Source organism: Scatophagus argus, chromosome 6, assembly GCF_020382885.2.
Source record: "Scatophagus argus isolate fScaArg1 chromosome 6, fScaArg1.pri, whole genome shotgun sequence".
NCBI classification, from domain to species: domain Eukaryota; kingdom Metazoa; phylum Chordata; class Actinopteri; family Scatophagidae; genus Scatophagus; species Scatophagus argus.
Window position 1 is genome coordinate 18,195,001 of NC_058498.1, and position 25,760 is coordinate 18,220,760.

Here is a 25,760-nt window from a genome sequence, read left to right on the forward strand (position 1 = left end):
TGTTTTTGCATAACATACAGTATAGAGGTGAAATCAATGTTGGTTAGGTTCGACTTTTTGACTTACTGACTCTCTTGTTTCTGCTGACCATAATTCATGACAAGAAAGGACAGAACTTGTACTTTATTAACATTCTCAATATATGCTAAAGCCTTCAGTCACTGTCCAAAAAAAGAAATCCCTTTGAGCATTTTCTAAGTAAATGACATTTAAAAACATCCCAACTCTCTCTGTTCTTCAACTGTGTACAGTTAAACGCCTTTTTTGTTTCATTCTTAACTTAGCTGGCCTCTTTTTTATCTAATTATTGTCTAATCTATACTCTTACCTGAAGTTATCTGACTAGCAACCTCCATAGATCTCATTTAACAGTCTTACAGCACACATAAACATTATGCAAATTAAATGGTTATGACCTGTCTACTAATATACAGTAAACTGAGCTAAAACTATTCAGTCGTTTTGTCATTTTGTTAATTTATGTGAGACAGAAGTTGAAATCTGCTTCATGTTTGGTAACAGAATGATTTCAGGGTTACACCTTTTAGAAACGTGTCCTTAAGTTCTTCTGCTTGGATGATTCTAAAAGTACGAGTTGTTATTGTTATTTGTCGATCTAGGAAGAGAAGGCAAAACTCTTTGTCTGTATTGTAAAATTATATGGACTTAACAAAGGTTTTATTACGGCAACAGTATTTTTGGTGTCTTAGGCCACGTGGGCTGGGCATTTGTACATGCATGACACAATAATTAACCTAACAAACGAAGTATAATGAATTTAGGCGTTAGCTGGAGCGATCACATGGCCTTTGGTAGTCTGTAACAAGAGCAGGTGAGCAAGGTGAAGGAAAGCGTGTCCACAGCCGTCCTCGGCCTTTTCAGTTGTAATTAATGGGAAAAACTTTTCGAAACGATCTACGCTATGTCTGACTCAAAAATCACCACAGTCACAGGCTGTGAAACCAGCACTTATCGGGTTTTACAGGAGCGGTAGACATGTTTCAGAAGGTCAAGTGTTTCAGCGTCGAGTGCTGAGGCAGCGGACGTCTGCTCACAGAGAAAAGGTTGGCTGTTTCTCTCACTGGCAGGGTCAAGAAGCGAGTAAGAGCTACTTTCCCAGGTACATGCAGCTTTGGCCTGAAAGATTGCGAGTAAAATCTGGAGAAAGAAGCGGGCAACAGTGGAAACAGTGGTTCTCTTTATAAATCTGCACACACACACACACACACACACACACACGCACAGCCGCACATGTAAAAAAACAGACATTACTACTGCAGCATTTGACCTTAGCAGCTCTAATGGAGCTAAAGTGAGGGAACAAGGCCGGTATTATCCAGCCAAGCACCTCTGTCTATTTAGGAGTGTGTCTGTTTTTGTATCATCAGTGTTCAAACAGGTCTCTGTGTGTGTGTGTGTGTGTGTGTGTGTGTGTGCGGATGTGCTGATGAGCTGTGTGAGTGATTATGTGGGTAATGAAAGGCATCATGGCAGTGTGTTACTGCACGGTAATGACATTACATTACATTAGTGCTCTGGTCTCTATCAAAGGGAAGCAGGTAGAAACAGAAATGAAGACTTGCACAGTAGTGGCAAAGAGAGCGAGAGAGACTGAAGAGTCTTCATTAAAAGGACATCAAATGCCAAAAAAAGTAAAAGTCTGAGTCAGCCCTTATCCATTTTATTTTGTACCCGCAAATTATGTTTAACTTTCATGTGACTGTGTTGTGCTTTGTTGCACTTCTCAGTATCCATTCAGTGGCTGCTTAGCTGGGAGCCAAAGTGGTTGAGAACCACTGCATTTATCTTTGGATACAAAAGCAAGGACCTCTTTACCGAACACTTTAGCAAGACAATGAATGCATATTTACTCCAGTGTAGCTGCTTACTAAATTGCAGAAGACTGCGGATGTACTCAGCATGTAAACCTATTTAACTGTCGCACTGCTTTGCTGGAAGAAGTATACATAGTCACACAACTGTCACTGGATAAATAACATGGTGTGTGTGTATACATTTTTCAGCTTTAATATTGTTTAGATAAACACTAGCCCATGCTATCTGATGTACTCAGCACTCTGTCCGTTGCTTGGAATAATGAGCAAATAAGCTGTTAATGACTCTGAAGACATCACCAGAGGTTGACTGTTATCCCAGTCTGACTGTGTCCTGTCCTCGTCAGGTGAAGGCCACGCTGCTCTGACAAATGCTTCAAAAAGTGGTGGCGAAGAGGCAACTACTGAGTCCGCTTCTATTCTTCACAACATCAGCCATGCTTCACCTTCACCGAATGGCCCTGATACAAACACAAGTTCAAGAGTCACCAGCGGTTTGAGCAGCAACACATCTACACAAATGGAACCAAAGGAAGACAGTGGTAACTATGCAACTTAAACCTGTGTTATTCACTGATCTGATGTTGCCCTTATTGTTCTGTCTCTTTGAGGTTTGCCAGAAAGGAAGTTTTGTCACACATCAGAAGGATTTAGTAGGGGGTCCAGCAGCAGGTGGCTCAGAGTTTAGGAGCTATATTTAACAAAGTCCTTATCTCTGTTTTCCACAGCCAGAAGTGGGCCACAGGGTTATACTACTGGAGGTTTACACAACACAGGCAGACACTTAGAGCTCAGTCTAGTTTAAAAAGGTGGTGTAGGATAAAAAGGAAAATCTGAAAATAAAGAAAGGATGACTGACTTGATTAAATGAGGTGCAGTTTGTCGGTAGATCAGTGGTAAAGAACACGGAGAAAAGTTAGGTCAGAAGAGATTTAGATGGTGTTGAGCAGAGGAGAGAAGTGATTAAATGCTGTGTGACTTTTCACAAGGGGGTGAGAAAGGTAGGAGTGAAACACACCCCCAGCTCCCTACACACACACACACACACACACACACACACACACACTCTCACTCTTTCTCTCTCACAAACACACACTGGTGCTGGTTCACACATTAGACTCATAACATATGCGCTGGCTCGGCATATTGTTAGGCACTATTTAGTTTATTTTGTTCAAAAAACGTCACATTGGAATAATGTTTGCATGTACACAACTTTAATGATGATAACTTTGTCTAACCATGCAGACAATTTTGTTTTCGTTGTGTCAAGGGTTTTGAGATGTTTGACTTTGAGCTTTTTGCTGCTATCCAATACAGCTGAGGTGACCTGATTTATGTGTGTGGTGCTCACAGAATTCAGAATTCACCATAGGAGCGCTTTGAACTAACACTAATGCCATCATGCTGCGTTACATACTCACAATGACAGTGCTGATGCTCAGCAGGCATAATGTTTGCCACGCTCCTCTTAGTTCAGTGGGTTAGCATGCTATCATTTGCTAATTAGCACCAAGTACAGTTGAGGCCGATATGTCAATTTCATAGATATTAAAGTATAAATCATAGTTTTACGTCCATCTAAATTTTTTTCAGTCTGGATGAATGTCAACTGACCATGTTTAACATCCATGCTGCTAGAATTGCTAAAAACCACCAATTAACATGTGTTTCCAGAGGGAATTTCCCTTTTAGCAATAATCCGCAGAGCACAAAGTCAACCGTTTTCATGACTATTTCTTGAGTTGAAAGTGAAAACACTGCTGCTGCTGTATTTTTAACTGTAATTTTAGAATGGTCTGAGCACTACAATTCCCTTTACATCTATTGCATCACATTGGAGGTAGACATATCTTAAAACTTGCACAAATAAAGCTAAAATTAATACTTCTATGACAGTGCGTCTTTCTCTTTCTGTAGGTGCCAACGTCACCTCTCCCACAGAGGCTGTCGGTCCTGAAAAGAACCAAACAGATCAGTCGACATCACGGCCTCCTAGTCCTCCTTCTGAGAGTCAAGCCCCAATCTCTGACACCCCCCTTGCCTCTACCACTACCAGCCCCACTCCCACAGCTCACAGTGCCCCTGGAGACAACACATCGACCCCCATGCCACCCACAAACACGTCGAATCAAGCATTTTCAAACCAGACTTCTGCCTCAACACCCGAACCACCAAAGACGGAAACCACCACTAATACCACCGTCGCCCAGTTCACTTCAACAACCACCACCGACTCCTCTCAGGGGCCCCCCGGTTCTGAGTCGTCAACGCTCACGTCTCCACAAAGCGCTTCACAGCCCGATGGACGCCCTGAGAACTCCAGTGTAACCCACCAAAAGCCTACCGAGTCACCATCAAGCAATTCCTCCACCCAGGCCAAAGCCCACGCTGACACCCCCTCCCAGCTCAACGTTGGTGGTGACAGTAAGCGCTTAATATCTTCTGTGTTGTTATTTGGTCTGAGTCGTTCACTGCCTGGATATTGACAGAGCCATAAGAAAACTCGCTTGTCAACAAAGGCGACACTGTTCTTTGTTTTCCAACACAAGCCAGTTCTGGCATCTACACACACAGACAAAAACACACACCACACGTCCCTCCGTCTACATCTTGTACGAGAACTGTCACCACCAAGCACTCCACAATCATGGCTCTGTTTGGGACAGGGACAGAGGCAGTCATGGGACTCGAGCCCTCAAGAATGCTCTGTTTAACTTCTTTTTCTGTCTCTCTTGCCCTCTGCCTGTCTGCTAAATATATGTTTCTCTATTTATAATCTTTTTAATCACCTTCAGATGACTTCTACCAGGATCACAAAAGAAGAAAAACCTAATTATCTCTTCTCAGTCGACCAGCCGGCTTGAATACAGTTAAGATATAAAATTCTGTCTGCTTCTCTCGCCCTGTGTGGTTTTATTAGGCCGTGCTTGGCACCTCGCCTCTTTCCATTAGCCAGAGGAACAGGGAGCATTCGTTGCTCTGTGGTTACTGTTACTTTCAACCAAGAGGATATGAAAAAAAAACCCGCTACGTTTACAAAATATCTTTCCATAGCAACATCCATATACAGAAAGACACTGCTAAAAAGGCAGACACAAACTCCTCCGGCTCAGAAATATACAAACACAGAGAGACATCAACATAGAAATGTCAAGAGTCCGAGATTAAAACAAACTCTTAGAGAAAACTACAACATGGTGTACTGTAGGAGTGAGCAACATAAGCATTCGGATTATGATTTTAAAAGCAAATCTTAGAATTGTGCCTCACAAATAAAATGTACTTGTTCAGCAAGGAGCTCGAGTACATGCAGGCTTAACATCACCATCCCTTGTTTGACATTTCTGTCCGGAGCTACCGGATGAACACTCAGCATGCTGCTGTTGGGTCTATGTTTAACTTCAGTCACAGCTTTGAATGACCTTAACTGAAAACATATTTACTGGCGCTTTGTCAGCTTCTTTTCTCGAGTTTCAGTCTCCTGTGTTTTTTCTCCTCCAGCGACGACTGCCCACGAGTCTCCGACATTAGACCCCCTCCTGGCTGGCCTTGTGTCAGCCTTTATCATCACTGCTGTCATCATCACTCTGCTCCTCTTCCTCAAACTGCGCCGAAGAGACAACCGACCAGAGTTTCGCAGGCTGCAGGACTTGCCTATGGTGAGGAAGAACACTTTGGTTTCACTTTCACTGCACAGTTTCTGCTATGAACCAGTATACAACCCTGACTCCTACAGAGTTTGGACGCCGGGTAAAACGTAAATAATACAGAATGAGATAACTTGCTAATCCTGTCTGACATATACTCAATCAGTAACAATCAGTAAAGACAATATGTTTAATGTGTTATCTCAGCTTCAGTGATTTTTGTAAGTGCATGCTTATTCTGAATTTGATGCCAGCAACACGTTTCAAACAAGTTGGGACAAGGAGCAGCAAAAGACTGCTCAAAAAAAAAAAAAATCAGTTTTTTTAGACCGTTCCACAGGTAAACAGGTTCATTGGTAACAGGTGACTGGACCATGACCAAGTATATTACTACATGGCCTTGGGAACACTTCATAAAACTGTTGTCGCTAAAAACAGTTCGTCAACAAGTGTATTTTGTTTTTATTTTGGCTACGTATTGCACAGTCCCAACACTTTTGGAATCACAGTTGTATATTATATTTTTATAATATTCAGTCTCCTGAATAAAACCAGATCTACAGGACAGGACTGCGGGGTTTCCAACGTGGGGCTTTTCCTCCTTTTCAAAGATAAAACAATTGAAATGTATTGTGTTTACTGAAGAATGCATAAATGAGATATAACACTGTTGTTAAAGAGCTTTAGAGGTGCAGGTAGGCTGATTTTGTTATCTCTGACCAGAGCCGGGCTATTTATGCTTTACTTCGCTCACTGGCTGCTGACTGTAGCTTCATGTTCGACAGACAGGCACAAGAACAATAATATTACCATCTAACAGAGTAAGATGATGAAGGAGTGAGAGTATTTCCTACATTTCTGAACTATTCCAGTGTTAACTTGGCTATCACAGACTCACCAGCCATGGAGATTTTTCACAAAATCGATCACAAATTACTTAACCATCGATTACAATGTATGAACCTTTATAAACAGTGACTTTTCAGAAAGTGGTACCACAAAACCCATAGTATCGTCTAATAGCTGAGCCCCGTGACTATGTAGACTGTGAACACAGGTTAACATAGGTAAATTAGCTCTGCATAATGCATGTTATTCCATTTGTCTCCGTAGGATGACATGATGGAGGACACACCTTTGTCCATGTACAGCTACTGACAGATGCACAACAGATTTTTGGCACCCGGAAAACTCTCCTCGAATCCAGGCTCATGCTGCAGCGGCTGTTGAACCTGTGCCCTCTTCTTTAAGCTGCACCGAACTGAAGTGCTTCTGGGTAGGTGGGAAGCTGCAATGGACAATGAAGATATCACCCACGTTGGGATCTTTCTGGCTATTTTTGGTGTCTGTAATTCTAAATTAGGCCAATGCCCCTGTTTAACACAGTATTCGTAATATTTTTCAGCCCATGTTTTGGGGCACAGGAGTTCCATTATATATTTTGATTTCTGTAAAGTTGAAAAGGGTAGGTGGGAGGTAAAATTATCAGTTGTATCCCCCATTTGGATGGTTCACACCTGGACACAGATTCAGCCTGTCCTGCCAGGGACTTGGGGGCACGGGTCTAATTTCCACAGAAAGGCCAGAGAATAGAAACAAACATAACAAATGGCCGGATTATAGTGTTAAAGAGGTTGCACTTTACTTTGTAAGGGGTGATTTTTTTTTCTTTTATACGAGAAAAATTAGTTTTGTGTGCAAACGTAAGTGCAGGCATACGCAGTGTGTGTGTGTGTGTGTGTGTGTGTGTTTGTAAATGTGAGTCTGTTAAAGGTGCATGTATGTTGTTTGAAGGTGTGGTGGGGGATTTTGAAGTGTTTTCACTTTTGTTGTTTCTGTGTTGAAGGTTCTGCTGCCTTTTGGCCTTATTTTGGTATGTGCAGTATGTGTTTTTGTTTCTTTCCTGGGGTCTTGAGTTCAGGAGAGAGTGCCTTACACAGTATAGAAACAGCTCTTATTGTTTACTGTATTTATATTCAGATTGACTAACTCGCAGATTTACCAGTCATTCCCGGCACTTTGTGTGCTTCCCATTTAAAACACAGATTTGGGGCCAGGTAGCTGCTCCAACTTGCCTGTGTTTAAAGACTAGCCTTGAGCGGGTTCACCATGAGGCACTCATTCATTCATACAGTGACAGTTGGAGACTGAAATTGGCCAGTGGCCTTCCCACACAATGTTAGCATTGTCCTGTGTGTTGTAAATACTACTGATGATTGCATCATGCAAAGACAACTTTGTGAAACTTCTCATCTCAGTTGGTAATTTTGCATGCGAAAAACTTATTGAAAATGTTACATGGACTGACCTGACTGCACCTTGTTTTCCCAGAAGGAAAGTTCACAAATATTGCATTGATTTTACTGTGGATGAGCCGTGCTTCGTATTTTCTCTGCAAATATGCAGAGAAATGCGAGTGGAAGTGAGACACTTACAACAGAACACCCACTTCTACAGAAATAGATTGGAGCTAATACTTGTGTTCACAATTTAATCTTTGTACCAGATATAAAGACAGGCAACAAATAAAGCAAAATAACAAATATCTTTATAAGGCTGATAGTGGAGGGATGACCACAGACATTCCTTCATTTACTCAAACCTTGTTTTTCATTTTTCCTTGCATCCATCACCTGTACATCCAGTTCTAAATTATACACTTGACACATTCGATATTGGTGTTAAAAATTTTTGCCTATTCTACATGCATAATGAGGCTTCTGCTGCCAGATGTGAATCAGCGTTTTTTTTTTTTGATTAAACGTATTTTGAAACCATCCTCTGCATGATCTCTTACTCCCACTTCAGATCTCTGTTATTCACAGATGTTGTTGACACTGACAACACTGATCTACAGAAGCAAACACAGAAAGTCAAAATCCTCCTTTTCAACTTTTACACAGCCTTTTATTGTTGGAGACACAAATATTTCGCCAACAAACAATGAATGAAACAGTGCACAGCTTTACTGCAGTGCCACTGCACAATACTTAGCAAATGCAATAAAACTGCAGTAGAAGGGTCTGATTCATCAGCCATTATCTTACCACAGTAACAAATAAATGAGCCTTTTCTTCATTAAATGTCCCTTCAGCTAGTGTTAACAGCTATACAAGGAGAGCGTGTTTTTTAAATAGTTGTGCTCTACCCTGTGCCATAAGGGTCTTTTATCACTCAGTATTTACTAGTGAGACAATCTGACTTTAGATGGGCTGCATAGTGTCTGTGGTCACTTTGTCCACCCATTCCTCTAAATCCACACCCCACTGAACACCTAACTGGTCTGTTAGCTCGCCCTTGACTCTACACTCTGGCCTGGGATCCACAATAGGGGGTGTCTGGATGCTGATATATTTAACAGTTTGACACCAAGCCTGGCACAGGCCGACTCATGTCAGACATGACGATATACAGGCACCCTTAACTGAACTGAGAGTATAGAAAGACATTGCAGTGGAAGTTTGAGGGGTGTTGGCAGTGCCTTGTTCATGTTAATGGATTTTTGATTCTTCTTGCTGGACACTTAGGCTGCATTACCAGGAATGAAAACCTCATCCCTCATCAGATTCTTCCTGGACTGAAGAGTGCATTTTATCAGGAAGGAAAACCCATTAAACATCCATTACTCTGCTACACTGAAGAGTGTAGCTTACAAACAGCGCAAGATCACCAGAACCTAAAGCTTTAAAAAGGTACTGTGAATATGAAACATCATTGTGCATCGAGAGATCAAAGCGCAGTTTTGTGAAGGTAAAGTTAAATTAGTTTTATATAACAGCTTAATTAATTCAAAACTATAGGTAAGTTAATACAAGCAGAATGTGTGCAAAAGCATTGTAAACACTGTTGTAATGGGAAGAAATGAAAAACCTGCAGACTGCAACTACACCGAACCTCAACAATCTGTAATCATAACAAACATGGACATAATTATTTTTAAATATTCTGCCTGAAACCAAACCTTATGGGTTCAGCAGGCCAATCAGAGCGCTTCAGTCTTTTAAGTCTGGCAGGAATAATAATTTATCATCAGTCACTCGCAGCAGGGGTGTGGCAAGACTGGAAGCACTACATTCATGAGCAGTTAGTGATTACAAAATGTTGTGGTCAAAGTTTCAATAAGTGAAGCCTACAGTGGGAAATCAAAGCTGGTTACAAAATTCTACTTTGCAGTCACAAAGTCATATTATTGGCCATCATGACAACAGCTGTCTGAATGAGAAGCTCTCACAAAAGAATCTCGGCTTCTTAAGCTGCTGCAAGTCTCCTCCGTTTGTTCCCTGCATCCTACCCAGGCTGTGCATGTGGAGGCAGTTACTGCAGATTATTTAGAAGACAATTTGCAGCTATCACAGTTCTCAATAGTTTGCACAGTAGTTAAAGTACTAAGCCTCGAGCTGATATCACAAACTAGAGCGAGGAGAAACAATGCTTTGATGAAGAGCGTTCCACACGAAGACAGATCAGAATGCAAAAGTGAAAGTATTGAATCTTGAATCCTTCGGTGGTTTGTTACAGCACACCGATTTCACAAGGCGTTGGTTGTGTCACATGGGATCATTAGACAAACAATTTAACATGAATTTGAAAACAAAGCAGTGAGTGAGTAGACATACAGGGTATACATGATCTGTTCTCAGTCCATCACTTCTGGTATTCTTACAAAGAACTGTAAAAATAGCATTTGAGAATTTCCCACATTAGTCACATCCCCCAAAAGTATGAACTATGTATCAGAGATCACATCCAAACAGTTCTGTTAACAGTGCGTCCCAAACTTTTTCACTCAAACTGACACCAATCAGAACACGAACCCACATTTGGTATGCGTTTGTCCCAGGATCCCTCACCAGATAAGAATTTTGCTTTTAGGTGTTTTATTCCAGAATGTGATATGAAACCAGTGAACAAAATAATCATGAATTCTGCTAATGTGTTACTTATGGATGGAATGTGGTAAAAATAAAACATTCCCAGTTTTGCTGTGAACCCCACTTTGAAAATGGTACAGTTTACAATTTGTCAGTGACTAAGTGTGTGCTTCTGTTGCCATCCTCTGTTTCCTTTCCTCTTCCCTTGGGACCACAAAAGAAACAAGCCATATGCTGTTTGTGTTTTCCTGTCTATTTCTATCCTGTTTTTTCAAATAGGACTGTAAATCTAACACGTACTGATCAAATGAATTTCAAACTGATAATACATCTTATTAGAGTAGCTGTTGTTGATTCCTTCTTCCCAAGTAAAATTGCAAAACATTAGCTTAAAAAAAGGTCAGAGATCATCAAGACTCAAGTCAGATCCTAAATCTGGGTTCACTTCATCATCGAGCTCGTCGTCATGATTGTCATCGTCATCCTCCAGGTCTGATCCTGGACCAGCAAAGTCACTCCGTCTGGACTGAACACTCAGACGTACTCGTGGCTTGTGATGAAGATCTGGCAGAGGTAAACAGAAGAGGAGGAGTAGTTGTGCATGTCAGCGGCTCCTGTGTTATTAGGTTGGAAGACATTCAAATGTTTTCCCATAACAACTGTGTACCAGCACGAGAGTGAGTGTGAGCGCGCGTGTGTGTGTGTGTGTGGATACAATCGTCAAATTAGCCTGGCTTCATGGTCCCAAATCACTCTGGGAAACATTTAGTGCAGATTGTCATCTCTTCTGGGAACTTGAAGCTTCAGTTACAGTAAGTCTCAGGGGTGAGCAGTGCATGCTCGCACACATACACACTGTGTACCAAACCAAGAAATTAGTTGCTTTGCAGAGACGGAGAGGAAATGAGAGCTTTACTGCAGATGGCAGATGACAGTAAGTCAACAAACCTGCTCACAAAGGTGTTGTGCATCTCTCAATTGCAAACCTCATTTTTCTTTTCTTTCTGATTTTGACTTTTTCTTTCATCTTGGCCCTTTTTACTCTTCTTTCCCTTCAACATGAAACAGTGAGATATTTAAAAGCAATAGTTTGACATTTTGTTGAAATCAGCTCATTCACATTTTTGCTGCGAGTGAAATTAAAAGATTGATACCACCCCTGTGTTTGTATGATTAACATGAAGCTTCAGCCAGCTGAGTCAGGTTATATGAGTCAGCATTAAGACTGGAAACAGAGGGTAACAGCTAGCCTGGCTTTGCAACCAAGTCCACCCATCAGCACCTCTAAAGCTTAATGATTCATGTTATACCTCATTTATTTACTCTATACAGAAGCTTAAGTCTAAGAATGATAAAGTGCAGTTTTACAGGAAATCTGCAGGACCACTTCTTGGGTTGTCAAAGTCAGGTTGCAAGGCAAGAGACCAGTTTTGATCTTTTTACTGAACTCTCAGCAAAAGACAAACAGGCACATTTCCCAGAATGTCAGACTTATCCCTTTAACCACCCGTATGTTGAAATGGCAAAAGTAAAAAAGAGCCCCCCACGCTGAGGCAGATCTAATGCAATGAATCAGAACAAAGGTTGAGCCAGATGTGCGGGGGAAGAAAGGGGAGGGGAAGCTACACGTCCCATCTTGCCAAAACTGTCATCAGTTTGTGCCCATCTGGCGCTCTGCGTAACGTTCTCTCTTGGTTGGAGCGTGTGATCCAATTGACAAAACATGTTTGTGTTGGCATACATGAAGGTGGACAGAAGGCTTGTGAAAATGATATGATGGAATCACGTGGGGTTGATGACTCAGCAGCACACTGTACTTCAGTACATGTAGGTGCACAAAGCAGTTGGGGTTCATTTTTCATTCAAAAAAAACATTCATCCTCACCAGGGTCTTTGTCATCCAGCCAGGACAGATCATCTGAGCTGACCTCCGCCAGGCTTGGAGTTGGGCTGAAGTCTTCTGAGTCAGAGTCCACCTCTTCAACTCTGACCCCTCTGCTGAGGCTGAGAGGAAGCGGTGATGCTCCTGAATCCAATACAAAGACAAGCTTACATAGCTCGGTCGCTCTTTGTGTTTGTCTGTGTGTGTGTGTGTGTGTGAAATGTGTGAACTGGAGAAGGGGGAAAAACTTGCCTGATGTATGCGCTGACATCAAAGGTGTTGGTTCATTTTCTCTGAGAATAAGTCTTTTGACCTCCTCTTTCAGTTCAGACACAACTGTTCTGTTGTAAAAGATTGATTGCAACACATGAGAGACAAGAGAACCCCCTGATACACAGAAACAAACAAACACACACACACACACGTACCTGATCTGTCGGACTTGTTCATGTGTGTGTGAATACTGAGAGACTGTCTTTGCCAGATCAGTGCTGTGAGCTCTGTAGCTGCCTGTCAGCTCCTCAAGTGTCTGAACAAAAGCACACAAAAGAAAAGGTTAAGGATCAGAAAAAATCCAAGCCACAAATCCAAACCACAATCCACAAGCAAACCTAATATGCCTGATACAATGTCTGTGTGTACCTTGCAGCTGTGTTCATACAGTCTCCTGGTCTCCCTGGCCTCTGCCTGCTGGAGGAAAAAGTCCTCCTCCTGTCTCCCTGTCAAGAGGAAAAGAAAGAACAGACTTTGTGAACAAGACTGTGCTTGCCTTTGCTTTGCACGCCAGCACTGGGCTCTAGACTCAATGAAAGGGCATGACGTATGTGTGTGCGTGGATCACTTAGTCGTGTCTTCAGCTGGTCCACCTCTCTCCGCAGGTGTTCCAGCTCCTCTCGGCGGAGCTTTGAGCTGAAACTGTGGGAAAAGAAGTTTCAATAAAACTGTTGTGTCATTTCTTTCCTGCCATGCATGTCTAACATAAACTGAAAATGTCACCCACACAACCCCCAAGAAGAAATTGATTTACAGCTCAGTAAATGATTTTTCAGTCTTGAGCTAGACCTATCATCGCTTCGGTCTGTAGTTATGCACACCCCCAAGCTCCACCCCTAATGCACCTCTCCTCCAGGTTGCCTAGCGACGTGGCTCTGGTGATGTGTCCCCGCAGACTGCTTAGCTCACGTCCAACCTCTCTCTTCCACTGCTCCATTCTTCTCTCTGCTTCTGGACTTTGTCCCCGCCTCGATTCATCTCTCTCTCTTTCCCTCTCCCTCAGCTTGTGAACTTCCTCTGGAAAAGAGGAAAGATTACGATGAGGAAGACACTTTTTTCTCCTCCCTTAGCTGCTTTGTGGACAAACCATATAATTTATCAATATCATGAATTACAATTAATCCTCCCTTGGTGAGTGTATATTGCTTTTTCAAACAGTAGTGGGGGGGCTGAGTAGAGAAGGTACAGAAAAGAGCATTTTAACTTGATTCAAACCGCTATATAGTTGTACATTTTATTTGGCAGACACTTTTGTTCAAACAAAATTGAGACATGGGCATTTTCCTACAAATCCTGTTGCACTAAAAATTCTGATATTGGTTCCACTACACATCATTTCCCCTGAGATAAGCTATGTGAAAATAACAGTATACAGTACTCACAGTAAATAATGCGAACTAAAAATTGAAGTTTTCTCTTTTTTTTCCCCTGTTTGGAGCCATAATGCAATGCCCATCTGCACAATTTAAACAGATGAAAAGAACAAACCCATGATGCATATAATGCCAAGAACAGGCTGGGATAGCTTGTCAGTTCTTTGGATGAAGGCTTATTTCATTCACTAATCAAGCTAGTTATTTACATACAGTATACAACTTTACAAACACAACACAGTTGATCCAAAGCATTTCATATGATACAGAGAAACAAAAGTTACACAACTTCAAGGTAAGAAAACATTTTTTTCTTCTTCCACTGAAGGACAAGCAACCTTGTGAAAAGAGGATCTCAGGTAATTAAGAGCCCATTGCTGGGATGACGGTCCAAGTTTATGCAATGTTGAGACCAGGCACTGCTTTATATACAAATGGCAATACATTATATTCAACAATGAAAGTTTCCAGAGCCAGCCAAAAGACGCATGGCGTGGAATAGTATGGTCTCACTTTCCTAATTTTGTGAGCCACCTTGCTGAGATGTTTGGAATAAGGTAAGAATAAGACACTTGGCTGGTCCAAAAATAGACAGGTGCAGTATTCAAGAACAGTAAGAACGAGGACATGGATGAGACTGAAAATGAACAGACTGAAAATAATTCTATTCTACTAATAATGTGTAAACAGAAAATGTATTTCACCACCATGTTCATGTATTTATTAGACAGAACTGATTATTTTGTTTTCAAATACTGCATGTAGCAGTATCCTCATAAGCTTGTCTATGTAATACTTTCTTATGTGACCTGTTAATTTCATTTTGGTGTGACCACATTAACTTGTCATGAATGTGACAAGAATTCCTTTCTTCTACATAAATATTAACATGGCCCAGTATAAACTGAATCATGGTGCAGTAGGTTACCTTGTAGTGTCTGGATGTGACACTGTTGAGACTGTCTGTCCCTTTCCATGTCATGGAGTTTCTGGGTGAGAGACTCAATTTCCTTGAAAATTGATTAGGGGGGGAAAAAAAATCTGTCAATATTAATAATACATCACACAAACACACCAACTATTTGATGTCACACACCTGGCGTGATTAAATGGATATTCACACACCTGGCTCTGTATCTGGAGTTGTGACTGGATAGCAGCTAGGTCTGCCCACTGAACACCAGAACTGAAAGATGGGGAAGGATGTCGCTGAAGGGGGGCTCGAGGAGGAAGAGCAGGAGGTTCTAAATTTGACTCATGAAACCTGTCCTTTGCTGGAAATGAGTGTGGAGAGACAGGAACTATGTGAGGAAGGGCTGCTCATGAAAGCTTAATTCAAATCAGATGAGTTCAAACCAGTGCCCCTCCTTTCTGCATCCTCTCGTGAAAGGGTGGAAGTTACACAACCACACACAGCTACAAACAGGTAATTTCCCCTTTTAGTCACATCAAGAGTTGCAGAACTTAACCAACCTTCTACTCCTTTGGTAAATTTCCCTGGTGAACTCAGCCTCTCCTGTAGACACACAAAAACACGCAAATTCGAAAAGGGACTTTCCAAAAGTCTCACTAACAGCAGATATCTTTAATCGCAATAACTGAATTACTCTGTTAAAAGGTTAGTGGAGCATTACTGCCCCCTAGAGATACCTCCAATAATAACAATTTACAGCTGACAACAAGACCACAATGAAGGCTTTCCCCTCACTGATGTAAAACAAAATATGCCTCAATGTGCACTAAGGCAACAGGCACTATGGAGCAATGAGTCTGTGTTACTTCATGCAAGCTCAGTTTGAATCTACTCACCCTCATCTTTGCAACGCTGCCATCTGCTACTGCCAGAATTGAGCTCAGCTGATTGTCCCAGCTCATTTCTGAGTTGAACTAGAAAGAAACGAACCCAGTTGTCAAATACATCAGCCATCAGCATTATTGTGAGCTAAATTTATGATATCTGACGTAAAAACGTCACAAAGTCAGGGGCGATTGGCCTGATAGCGATGTTACATCAAGAACCACTGTAGGATAGGGACACAGTAACTTTAGACGTGTTTTGAGCCTGGTCGGTGAGGTAACAACCTAGATGTGATCTCTGACACCTTATGGGAGATTAAATTACAGCAGGCCAGGATATTTGCACGTTGGTAGCGAGGTTTATTCGATAGAAAATGTAGCCGAGGTGCCAGAAAGTGCAGGCTGTCTGACAACGTAACGGGCCTGCTTAGCTGATCTCCAGCTTCCGTTTGGGATATCCCTCTCCAGTCTCCAGGAGTAGATACGGATTTTAAGTGGAAGAGATGAACGACCTCCCTTGCTCAAGGACACTTCAGCAGAGTGGACGCTGACAGCCAAACACGTAGCAAAATGCACACCGAAACAGGTCAACATAATGCAAAAGACGCGTTAAAAATGTTAAACACCCAGTACGGTTGTAACGTTTACCTGAGCTAATTTCAGTTAGCAGCAACTCACGAAGACTTTTTTCAGCGTCACGGTATTGTCTTGGTTGGGAACATAATTACTGACCGGTTCCTACACCACGAGTGATATCTCATATAAAGTATCACATAAACTGACGCCGAAAACAGAATAAATAGTGTTTAGGGAGAACGACGCCAATGTTTATGTTAGCTGGCTAATATTATCACAGAAAAAACCCTGCGACACTACTTTTAAATCCAGGAGCCCTTAACAGCAACGTGATTGCGTATGACGTAGCCGCAAGAGGCTTCTGGGTATTGTAGTACATTGTTCCTCTACTCTTCATTCACAGAATCGTCAGAGAACCACGGCAGAATCTCTCCGACACACCTTTGCATTGTATATTGTAACCGCTCACTTTGTCAGAACAAGTCGCTGCCTAAATAGCACAAGTCTAGCTTAGTTTCCGTCATCGATTAAAAAAGAACATCATATCCCATAATGCAACGCTTTGTGTTCGCATGCAACGATGGCGGCTTCCACTGTCAATGTGGGCAGTATGACAGGACCGCTGGAGAACTATTTGTCAGAATTTGGATTTGAGATATACCCTCTAAAGGTATTGTGGTGAAAATTCTTTCCATCTAAACAACTTTGACAACAGAAAGACCTTAAAGCGTGAAACGTACTGGTCAATTCATCTGCCAGTCACTTTCATATTTTGCAAGCATCTGGCTGATGAGTGATGCTAATTTCACAGCCTGGATTAGTTTTTTCTTGTGTAAATCATTATAAATGTTATATTACTACAGTAAGAATACACATTCCCCATCACTGACATATTTTTCCAGCTTGTTGACTAAGGTTGCTCCCTGCATGCCTCTCTGACCCACTGCCACCATGTTCACAGGTCGGATGGTATAACTCTGTGCTGCCTCCCTCCCTGCACCTGTCCTACCCAGATGACAGACTGGCCGTGGTGGTGCTCAGCACTCCTTCCATGTTTGAACAAGCCTTTCTGCCCTTCCTGGAGGAGAGGGGCTGCCACGGGCTGTCCGACCCCATAGACCAGTGTGTCAAACACTGTGTCTCTACTGCTGTCACCCAAGTGAGCGTCTTGTGTCTGTGAGAGCGAATACTCCCCCCTTAAAAGTGGGGCAAACGCAGAATAATAAGTTTGAATGATTAGTTGGGGAGAGGGGAGGGCGATTATGGATGACATGTTTCATCACAGAATATGCAAGTCTGTATCACATCAATAGATGTACAATTGATAGGTTAAACTGTCCGCAAGCCTAAGTGAAAAGTTTAAAAAAACATTGCACTTGCATTATCAAGAGGGTAAACTTGCAATGTGCTCCAGGGGTACTAGCACCAGGGTCTGTGAGTCATCTGCTGTGAGGTAATTGAATACATTTTGAATATAATATGCTCAAATATTCTTTTGAATTTGTCATTACCAAGGACATTCAATCCATGACAGGTAGTACTGGTTTTCCCTGTGAAAAATAATGTCATATATAGTGTGCAGCTAATATGTTTCTGGAGCTGCTTGGGTGTATACACAAAGCACAGACAACAGCAGTGACAGGAGGCCAATAAAGGCCCAATACGGTACTTTTGCCTCTGATGATGATTTGATGATTTTACAGTATACGTCATCATGTTGCCTCATCCAAGCCAGGGATAGGAGGAGGAGAACTACAGCTATTTTCATGATCAGCTTGTGATATCTCAGTATGCTCCTTATGTCTCCCTGCCCTCCAGTGTTTTCCGGAACGGAAGGTGGATGTGAGGTACGACTACGAGCTGCTGCCCAGCAGGAAGCCCAAGTTCTTGGCACAAACTGCAGCTCACGTTTCTGGAGCAGCTTTCTACTATCAACAGTCGGATGTCAAAGACCAGCCCTGGGGTGGAAAAGTAACACTACTCATTCATGAGGAATCAAAATAGTTGCTGTTCAATTACATTCTAACAGTGCTGTGTTTCCATTCTCGTCTCTTCAACTCTGTTTAGTGTATCTTCGTCTTTTACTTGCAGAAAATGTTTGGAGTTTGTGTGCATCCGAGGTTCGGAGGCTGGTTTGCCATCAGAGCCCTGCTGGTCTTTGGAGATGTGACTGTGGGCTCTGAGATGGTGCAGCCACCTCCTCCTGATTGTGTGCCTTCCAGAGAGGCCAGAATACAGCTGCTGGAGGCTTTCAACTTTCGCTGGCAGGTACAGGACCTCAGCACCATAAGCCATTATAACTTTGACACACACGCAATAAAGAGACACCGGGGGATACCAGACGGTTTTATTTCAGAGGCCTGCAGACAGATGGCCTTTAGATGAGAGACTCCTGTTCACTCAGTCAGTACTGTAGGTGGTGAGATGAGAAAAAAATGAATGAAACCTATGTTGTTTTTTTCATGAGGGCATGAAATAATAATGGCTATAGATTCATTCTCTTTTCACACAATAAGCCAAATGTTTTGTAACTGAAGAATTAAAATGTGTGTGAAGTATCTTAAGTTAAACAAGGAATTTATGACTTTTCATTCATGACTTTTTTTTTTTACATATTTGCACAATTGAATTCATTTCAGTCTGATTCACTAACACTTTGCCTTTCTCACAACTGTTTTTATTGAGCTAAAATAAGAATCCTTATGACTCTAAATGTTTAATGCATTCTTATCATGTATTAAATATATGATAAATTTTGCATCATCAGGACTGGAGCTACAGAGACATTGTCCCCCCAGTCCAAACCTACTCACAGAAGCAGAGGGACTACTTTTCCATTGCTCCTGCTCAGAGGATTGCTCTGCTGAAGAACTGGGGCTTCCTACCGAAGGAGAACGATGAGCCGGATCCAACCTCGGGCACACAGGGCTAGGTGAACGCCCATGGTTGAAAGAGAAGAAGAGCTGCAGCGTGGAAGCACTGTCCATCCTCTTTGAAGACAAACCTCCACTGCTGGACAGGTTTTTAATAAAGCTTTGATTCAACTTTGATCAGTCCAAGATCGAATGTTGACCCAAGCTTGAAAAGCTTTGGTGAAAGGTATTTTAAGGTAGAAGGGATACTTCCATGTGAACATTTACTGCTTTATGGCTTCTATAAGATGGTTTTCATCTTATGATCACACTACAGAGAATAGGCAGCTCCTCTCATGGTGTCATCTCTTGGAAACCTCAACAGTCTCAAATGTGTGTATGCTTTACATGTTAGGGCTGTTGTTTCTCACTGTGAGAGTGTATTTCAACTAAATAATCTGAAGAATTAATGCACTTTGTATCCTTGCTGCTTGTGTCATACTTTAACACTAACTGTAGACGTTCAGTAGCAACAGGACTTGTGGGCTTTGAGAAGCCCCGTATCACCAGCCTGCCTTGATTTGTCATCTGAATCTTTATGTGCTGTACGAGAATAAGCACTCTTGTCTTTTTATTCATTTCTTGAAAATTTCTTTTTAGTTTGATATTGAAGCCTAAATGATGAATAAAAATAACACATCAATGTATGGCTCAATTGATCTGATTTAACAAGTGCTCAAAGCGGTCAAGTAACAGACCATTGTGGGAAAATTAAGCATATAATCAAAATGAGGAAATTGACAACCACAAGGCTACCGACCAAAACCTTAAAGGATTAGTTCCCCATCAGCCCAAAAACCATCAAACCATGATGTTTTCATTTCCTCTGGTGGTATTTAGGCACCACTAAGCAAATTTTTTTTGTTTGTTTTTGCTCATGCACAGCCCCCGAGCGGCTGCAGTTGCTCTCGCTCAAAGTTCAGCGTTTTTTCTCTTTTTTAGTAGTTGTTAGTTAAGTCATTTAATTTATTCTTAAGTGTATAAAACCTACACTTGTGTGAATTGTTTATTATCGATGCCTGCCTCTGTTTTTTACAATCCACTTTGCTGCTGTAACAATGTGAATTTCCCCATTGTGGGACAAGGAAGGAAATCTTATCTTCTTATCTAGATATGTTTATAACAACTTTCTACTGATGAAATGAGGCACAGAGCCTATTCTGTGGTTTATCAGGAGTGTTCAAGCTTCAAAAAAAAAAAAAAAGTTTTAACATGTAAGTAAATTAATGTTGGAAATATCAGTTTTTGATCCATATTGTGACTTAAAACATAAATCTGTTTGTGATGCATTATTTTTTAAATTTTTATATTGTATTTGTCCTTAGCTTATATATTCTATTTTTTACTTAGCTTATATTTGTATTTTTTATTCATCTTTTCATTTCAGATTTTTTTATATTCTACTTATTGCTCCCTGGACCTGAGTCCTAATGTCGTACCATAAGCATGTAAATGTGGGCTGGTATGACAATAAAAGTTCCTTGATCCTTGATCCATTATGTGTGAATACATGTTAAAATCATAACTTCGTGTTCATTTACTTTTCTATGAATGAGTAGTATTTGTGTTCATCATTGTGTTCCATCCATCTCCAGTTTTTATTGGTTCCATTGTTCTTTTCCTTTCCTGACACTCAGCTTGATGCATTACAGTTGCAAGCTGCTGACAGACAACTGTGACCAACCTCACTACTGTGATTCACCACCACACACACCAGTGTGACCCATGACACACGACACACACACACGTTATGTCAGCTGTAATTTTTTTTTTCCACCAAGACTAATTCACACATTATACCTAAAATCTACCCTGAACAACCAGTGGAATATGTGCACTCTGCTGCTCAGACAAGCAGTGAGAGGTTAAGTGTGTTCCTCTTCTTCTTTTGTTTTAAAGAAACAGGAACAAGCTCTGCAGTACAAATTCAGCACAGGTTAGATCTGTTGTAGTACCTCTAGATGTCCCTGTTCTCCTGTTCTTTGCTCAGAGAGAGGTTTTACTACTGTCTCTGAAGCACCTGCAAATGTTCAGTGCTGGGTGAAGTCAACCACTGACTGCAGATATCTGCTTCAGTTATAAAGCATGCCATCTACCCACTGTCACTGTTCAGTGAATCTTTTGCCCTGATCTTGCATGTATCCCTTTCGTTTAAGCAGCTTTACTTCCACTCCTGCCTTGACCATTTTCTCATGTTTTGTGGCTTTTATCCCCTCTGAGGTATCTACTGCTTCATTTCACATCTTCTCTCATCGCTTCTCCCTCATTCACTCCCTTACTGCATCCTTCTCCTCACCCCCTTCTCCCTCCCATGCTATTCTATCTGTGTACTGAATCAGCATTTCAGAACTGTATGCCGCAGGCCTGCAGAGAGGCAGACCATGGAGTTAATTATACTTCCTCAGATGCTCAATCTCGCCCCTATCCCCCTTGTCTGATGTTTTATCCCATCTCTCTCTCTTTTTCTGTCTTGAAGTCAGCTAAACTGCAGTTAACTCTCAGCCCCACACAAGTTTATAAGATCCCTAAATATATGTAACAATCAACAATTATGATCAATTCCTTTTTTCCTTCCATTACATTCATTTTACATTACAGTTATGATCCATTCTTTGTCAAATTAAGACCAAGAAGCAAAACTTTTTTGTAGGCCTGTTTTGTAGGAAATACACAGGCACAGAAAATTTGGGGTTTCTTTCTTCCTTGCTGCTTCTATTTGCATCTTTTCCCCACTCCTTTGATGAGGGGCGGGGACACAGTGAGAAGCCATCCCTAACAGTTTTTCAGGGTTTGCTGCAAGCTTTGTCCTCTGAGGTGAGTAAAGCATGCCTCATCAGCTGTAGCTGGGAATACCCTGACTTACAGTAGCTGAACTTTTATTTTGCATGTCAGAAAAGAGGCAATAAGACATGGGGAGTCAGAGAGGGTGAGGGAGGGGGATGATCCGACTCCCTGTTCTCGCCTCTGTTTAGCATCCTGCAGGACTCAGTTGTCTCTGACCTGCACTGCTGAGGTCTTGTTCCCTCTGTGCTTTTGCTGGACTGCAGAGGCAGTTTTTGCACTTTGACTATTGTGAGACAGAGTATCTGCACTACACTGCAACAGAAAATAAACTACAAAGCCTAAACTGTGTCCTCCACATAGTCCACTTCTAATCCACACACAAGAGTCCCCGAGCAATGAACATAAAATATTCCAGATAGACTGAGCCTCTCAGATTTATAGCATATTTTGTAGTTTTAGAAAATACTGCATTGAGTAGTATAGGAGCTAGTTCCACAGCAAGGGCTTGTAATAAAAGCTTTGCTGCTGGTCGTAAAAGAAAATGAGTTTAGAATTAGTCTGTTAGGAGGGGTGGTGTTAAAAGTCCACTGAGTGCTGCTCCCTAAAATCCAAAAACAGAAAGCGAGTAATCACGTGTTTGCGTACAGCAAGAATTATTGAGTGCTGAGAGAGAATTTTGGACCGAGATAAAACAGAAGAGAAAGAAATGGAAAAAAAGACGAGTGGTATTTCATGAGTTGTGGATCAGTGAAGCGATGTTATCCACCCACAGACATCAGTTAACAAGAAGAGAGGGGAAAGGCCAGCAGCATACCAGCAACAGAGGAGGAACTGAGCACTGAGTGGGGGGAGGAAAAGTCCAGCATCCAGAGAATTTGTAATTTGTTATATGACTGTTTAGTGTTTGAAACTGAGGGGGAAAAAGAAACTGGCAACATAGACTTCTCAAATATTAAACAGAGATGGAGATCTATGAGAAAAAGGAAAAAGCTTAATTATAACTGTTCTCTTTCAATTTCCTCAATTTCTCTCTGCATGCGCTGACAAAATGGTCTCATATTCTCTCAGAGAGCCAGTCTCTCTCTAAACCACACCGCCTCAGTGTGTGTGTGTGTGTGTGTGTGTGTTTCCAGAGGTTTTAAATTTTTTAAAAGCGTCTCCTTATCAGTTTCTTGGATTAGCATAATTAACTAGTCCTCTGCCTCCCCTGCAGCAAATCAGTTGTTGGCTCCGGATGCAGAGGCCAATCGAGAAGCCAAAGGTGGGAGTGTGAGCGGTGCGTCAAAGGCAGAGTGGTCTGTGGAGGGTGGAGGGGGGGGGGGTGGGGGGGGGTAGGGGCGAGGGGCAGGTAGTTCAATTGTCTGTTTGATCATCCCATGAGCAGTCTCAACCAGGCAATTAAACTAGTAATCCCTACGTTCAACACCAGTGCAAACACTTAAGACCCGTATGAAATTGTTCAAAAAAAGAAAAGCATCAAAAGTATTAAAATATGACCAAAATTGATGAATTATATGCATGACATTCTATGCGCTCTCCTCCCTCTATCTCCTGACCATGCAAACATGCACAGCTCGCTGACTTGGAGTTCGGCTGCTGAGTCTGCATGCAAACGGAAGACTCTTTTTCCCACGATCAGAAAACAACTAATGCACAGCAGGCAACAGGGTGAGTGGTCATGGATGTTCATGTGGTGGAAAATGCCACGAGCAACCTCCCAGCTGTAGGCATCTCCACATGTGTATATAATCTTACTCACTGGTATACTTGAAATCATGCAATAATTTATTCATGTCAGTTAATGTTTGACAGTTTGTCTGTGTTGATAGTGGATAGAAAGCATTATTCCTGTTTCTCTGAGGGGAACAGCAACAGAACTACTTTCACCTGACTCCCCATCGTCTCCACTATGAACCAAGCATCAAAGAACAGTGTGACAAACGGTAGAGAAGGATTAACCCAAGCTAAGGTTTCCCTTACATAATCCACCCTTTTAGATTAGCTTCATTCTCCTGAGAACGTGACACGTTTAATCGTTTGAAAAAGACCAGAGAATTGCAGCCTTGCAGCTTAGATTTATACCAGACGCAGTCTTATTGCACTTCTCTGCTGTTTAACTCTTAGTTTGAAGGTGACACACACACACATGCATGCACACACACACAGGATGTTTTTTTTTGTCATTAAGTTTATGCTTTGGTAGATACACTTGGGTTGTTTTACATCTTGTGGCTCAGCTTGAGTTACGCTGCGAATGAGTTAGATTTAGTTTATTTACTTTTGACAAGCTACAACCTAATCCCTTTCTAGGGGTTAAATATCCTCATTTCTGCTGGAGGTGAGCAGCTCAAGTCTACAACAGCTGCTATTAGCATAGCACACCCAAATCTCCGGGTGAAATGTTGTGATTGAGTTGCTTTGTGGGTGCCAGATTTTGATTTTTAGAAGAATGAATGGAATAAAAATGACAATGTATCTGGTTGTGCTGCATGCATTTGATCCTTTCCTTTAAGCTGTCCATCGTGAGTCTGACCGTGTTGTGCAATGTTAAATCAGGGGAGTGCTCCTTTCTCCAGAATCTGACAAAATCAAGTCATGGACTCCTTCAGCTTATTTAAACCCAATATCTCCAACGCTGAAAGCTTTACATCTGATCTGTCAAGAGTTTCAGCATAGTTAGATCTTCTCAAACATGTGCATTTCTACCTACAGATGTGTTAGAGTGTGTGTGCAAGGGACCAGAAGTTTGAAATAATTCCTTAGCATAGCTGGGTTATATCAGAAGTTTACTTTGCTGTGGTTACTTATGTTTCATTCTATTGAGTCAAGTAGCAAACACCTTTGTCCACAAAAAAGATGTGTCATGAAGTATCACATGCAAGTGTCCAACTAAATGAGAGTGTTGATTTATTGTTTATTTATAATAAAGAAAAAACTACAGTGCACTAAAAGTCACTATAGGGAGAGGGGAGAGAGGCTTTCCCGCTACTTCCTGCCTCTTACTGAATGACTGCAGTTAACTCCATCCCTCACATGTCCGTATGCTGCTGTGGTTGGGGCTCACATGCTGCTATGAGCAAATTTATAGCTATGCATTAAGTATTACATCACAGCTGCCGATGAATCTGCCACTTAAACTGGATTAGCTCCTCACTACTTTGGCTTTGCCTGCAAGAAACCGCAAGGAACTGCATTTACATCATCCATCTCTGTTTTGTTCTTGATGTATTTCCCTTTCATTCCCTCTGTTTTTTGTTCTTATACCCCTGATGATCCCTGTGGAAAATGTTTGGCCACTTACTGACATTTCCTTGTAAGATGTCTGTGGGCTCTTACATCCTTCAGCCTCACTCTGTTGTTGTTTGATGCCATCTCTTTCACTTCACTTCACTTTGTTGTGTCATGTTGCCAGGCCATGGAGGAAAATGATGCTCACTCTTGGTTATCATTACCTGTGATTACTCTCTGTGGGGTCTGTGGCGGACTCTGGGTGAGGATGTGAGGGCTCCAAGACATAGTAACAGCATGGTTAAGAGACAGGGAGGACATTTTTCTTGTTTGGCAACATGGTTAGCAGACTTGATACACACTGTGTAGCGACTGTTCGTGCTTTGGATTTCAGACCAGTCTCCACTGCTGAACATAAACCAAGTATAAATTAAACAAAGGTTTCAGGGTTGAGAATTACTGATTGGCCTAAAGCATTAAGTGGTAAATGTGTATGTCTGGCACCCACCCACACCATCATGCATCTCATGTTTTTCCTTCTGACCATGGCCTTATTGCAGTGTGCTGCAGGCTTTGAAA

At 41.7% G+C, this 25,760-nt stretch overlaps 3 protein-coding genes across 5 annotated transcripts in view; 2 read left to right on the forward strand and 1 right to left on the reverse strand.

The window, feature by feature from the left end:
• The window catches only part of LOC124060462 (uncharacterized protein PB18E9.04c-like), a 9,542-nt gene extending 1,280 nt beyond the window's left edge, over positions 1-8,262 (forward strand). The window contains exons 2-5 of one of the 2 annotated variants that reach the window (XM_046391471.1): positions 2,189-2,377; positions 3,756-4,262; positions 5,340-5,497; positions 6,599-8,262. In XM_046391471.1, the coding sequence (XP_046247427.1) occupies positions 2,189-2,377; positions 3,756-4,262; positions 5,340-5,497; positions 6,599-6,643 (899 nt within the window). In that variant the 3' untranslated portion in view covers positions 6,644-8,262. Of the gene's footprint in view, positions 1-2,182; positions 2,378-3,755; positions 4,263-5,339; positions 5,498-6,598 lie in introns of both variants that reach the window. The other variant, XM_046391470.1, reaches the window with a different exon arrangement.
• Positions 8,263-9,948: 1,686 nt separating this feature from the next.
• LOC124060460 lies at positions 9,949-17,225 on the reverse strand. Of its 2 annotated transcripts, none has more exons than XM_046391468.1 (12): positions 17,148-17,225; positions 15,694-15,771; positions 15,358-15,400; positions 15,010-15,158; positions 14,813-14,894; positions 13,357-13,528; positions 13,080-13,153; positions 12,881-12,957; positions 12,667-12,767; positions 12,491-12,579; positions 12,242-12,382; positions 9,949-10,920 (listed from the first exon to the last, which is right to left on the reverse strand). In XM_046391468.1, exons 1-12 carry the CDS (start codon positions 17,208-17,210, stop codon positions 10,757-10,759), a joined length of 1,233 nt encoding a protein of 410 aa, XP_046247424.1. In that variant the 5' UTR covers positions 17,211-17,225; the 3' UTR covers positions 9,949-10,756. The 2 variants fall into 2 exon arrangements, with proteins under 2 accessions (XP_046247424.1, XP_046247425.1); XM_046391469.1 differs by lacking the exon at positions 17,148-17,225 and adding an exon at positions 16,330-16,590.
• Positions 16,794-19,962, forward strand: mmachc (metabolism of cobalamin associated C). The gene is made up of 5 exons (XM_046391472.1): positions 16,794-16,927; positions 17,219-17,416; positions 18,076-18,228; positions 18,349-18,525; positions 19,025-19,962. Exons 1-5 carry the CDS (start codon positions 16,838-16,840, stop codon positions 19,187-19,189), a joined length of 783 nt encoding a protein of 260 aa, XP_046247428.1. The 5' UTR covers positions 16,794-16,837; the 3' UTR covers positions 19,190-19,962.
• Positions 19,963-25,760: the final 5,798 nt, after the last annotated feature.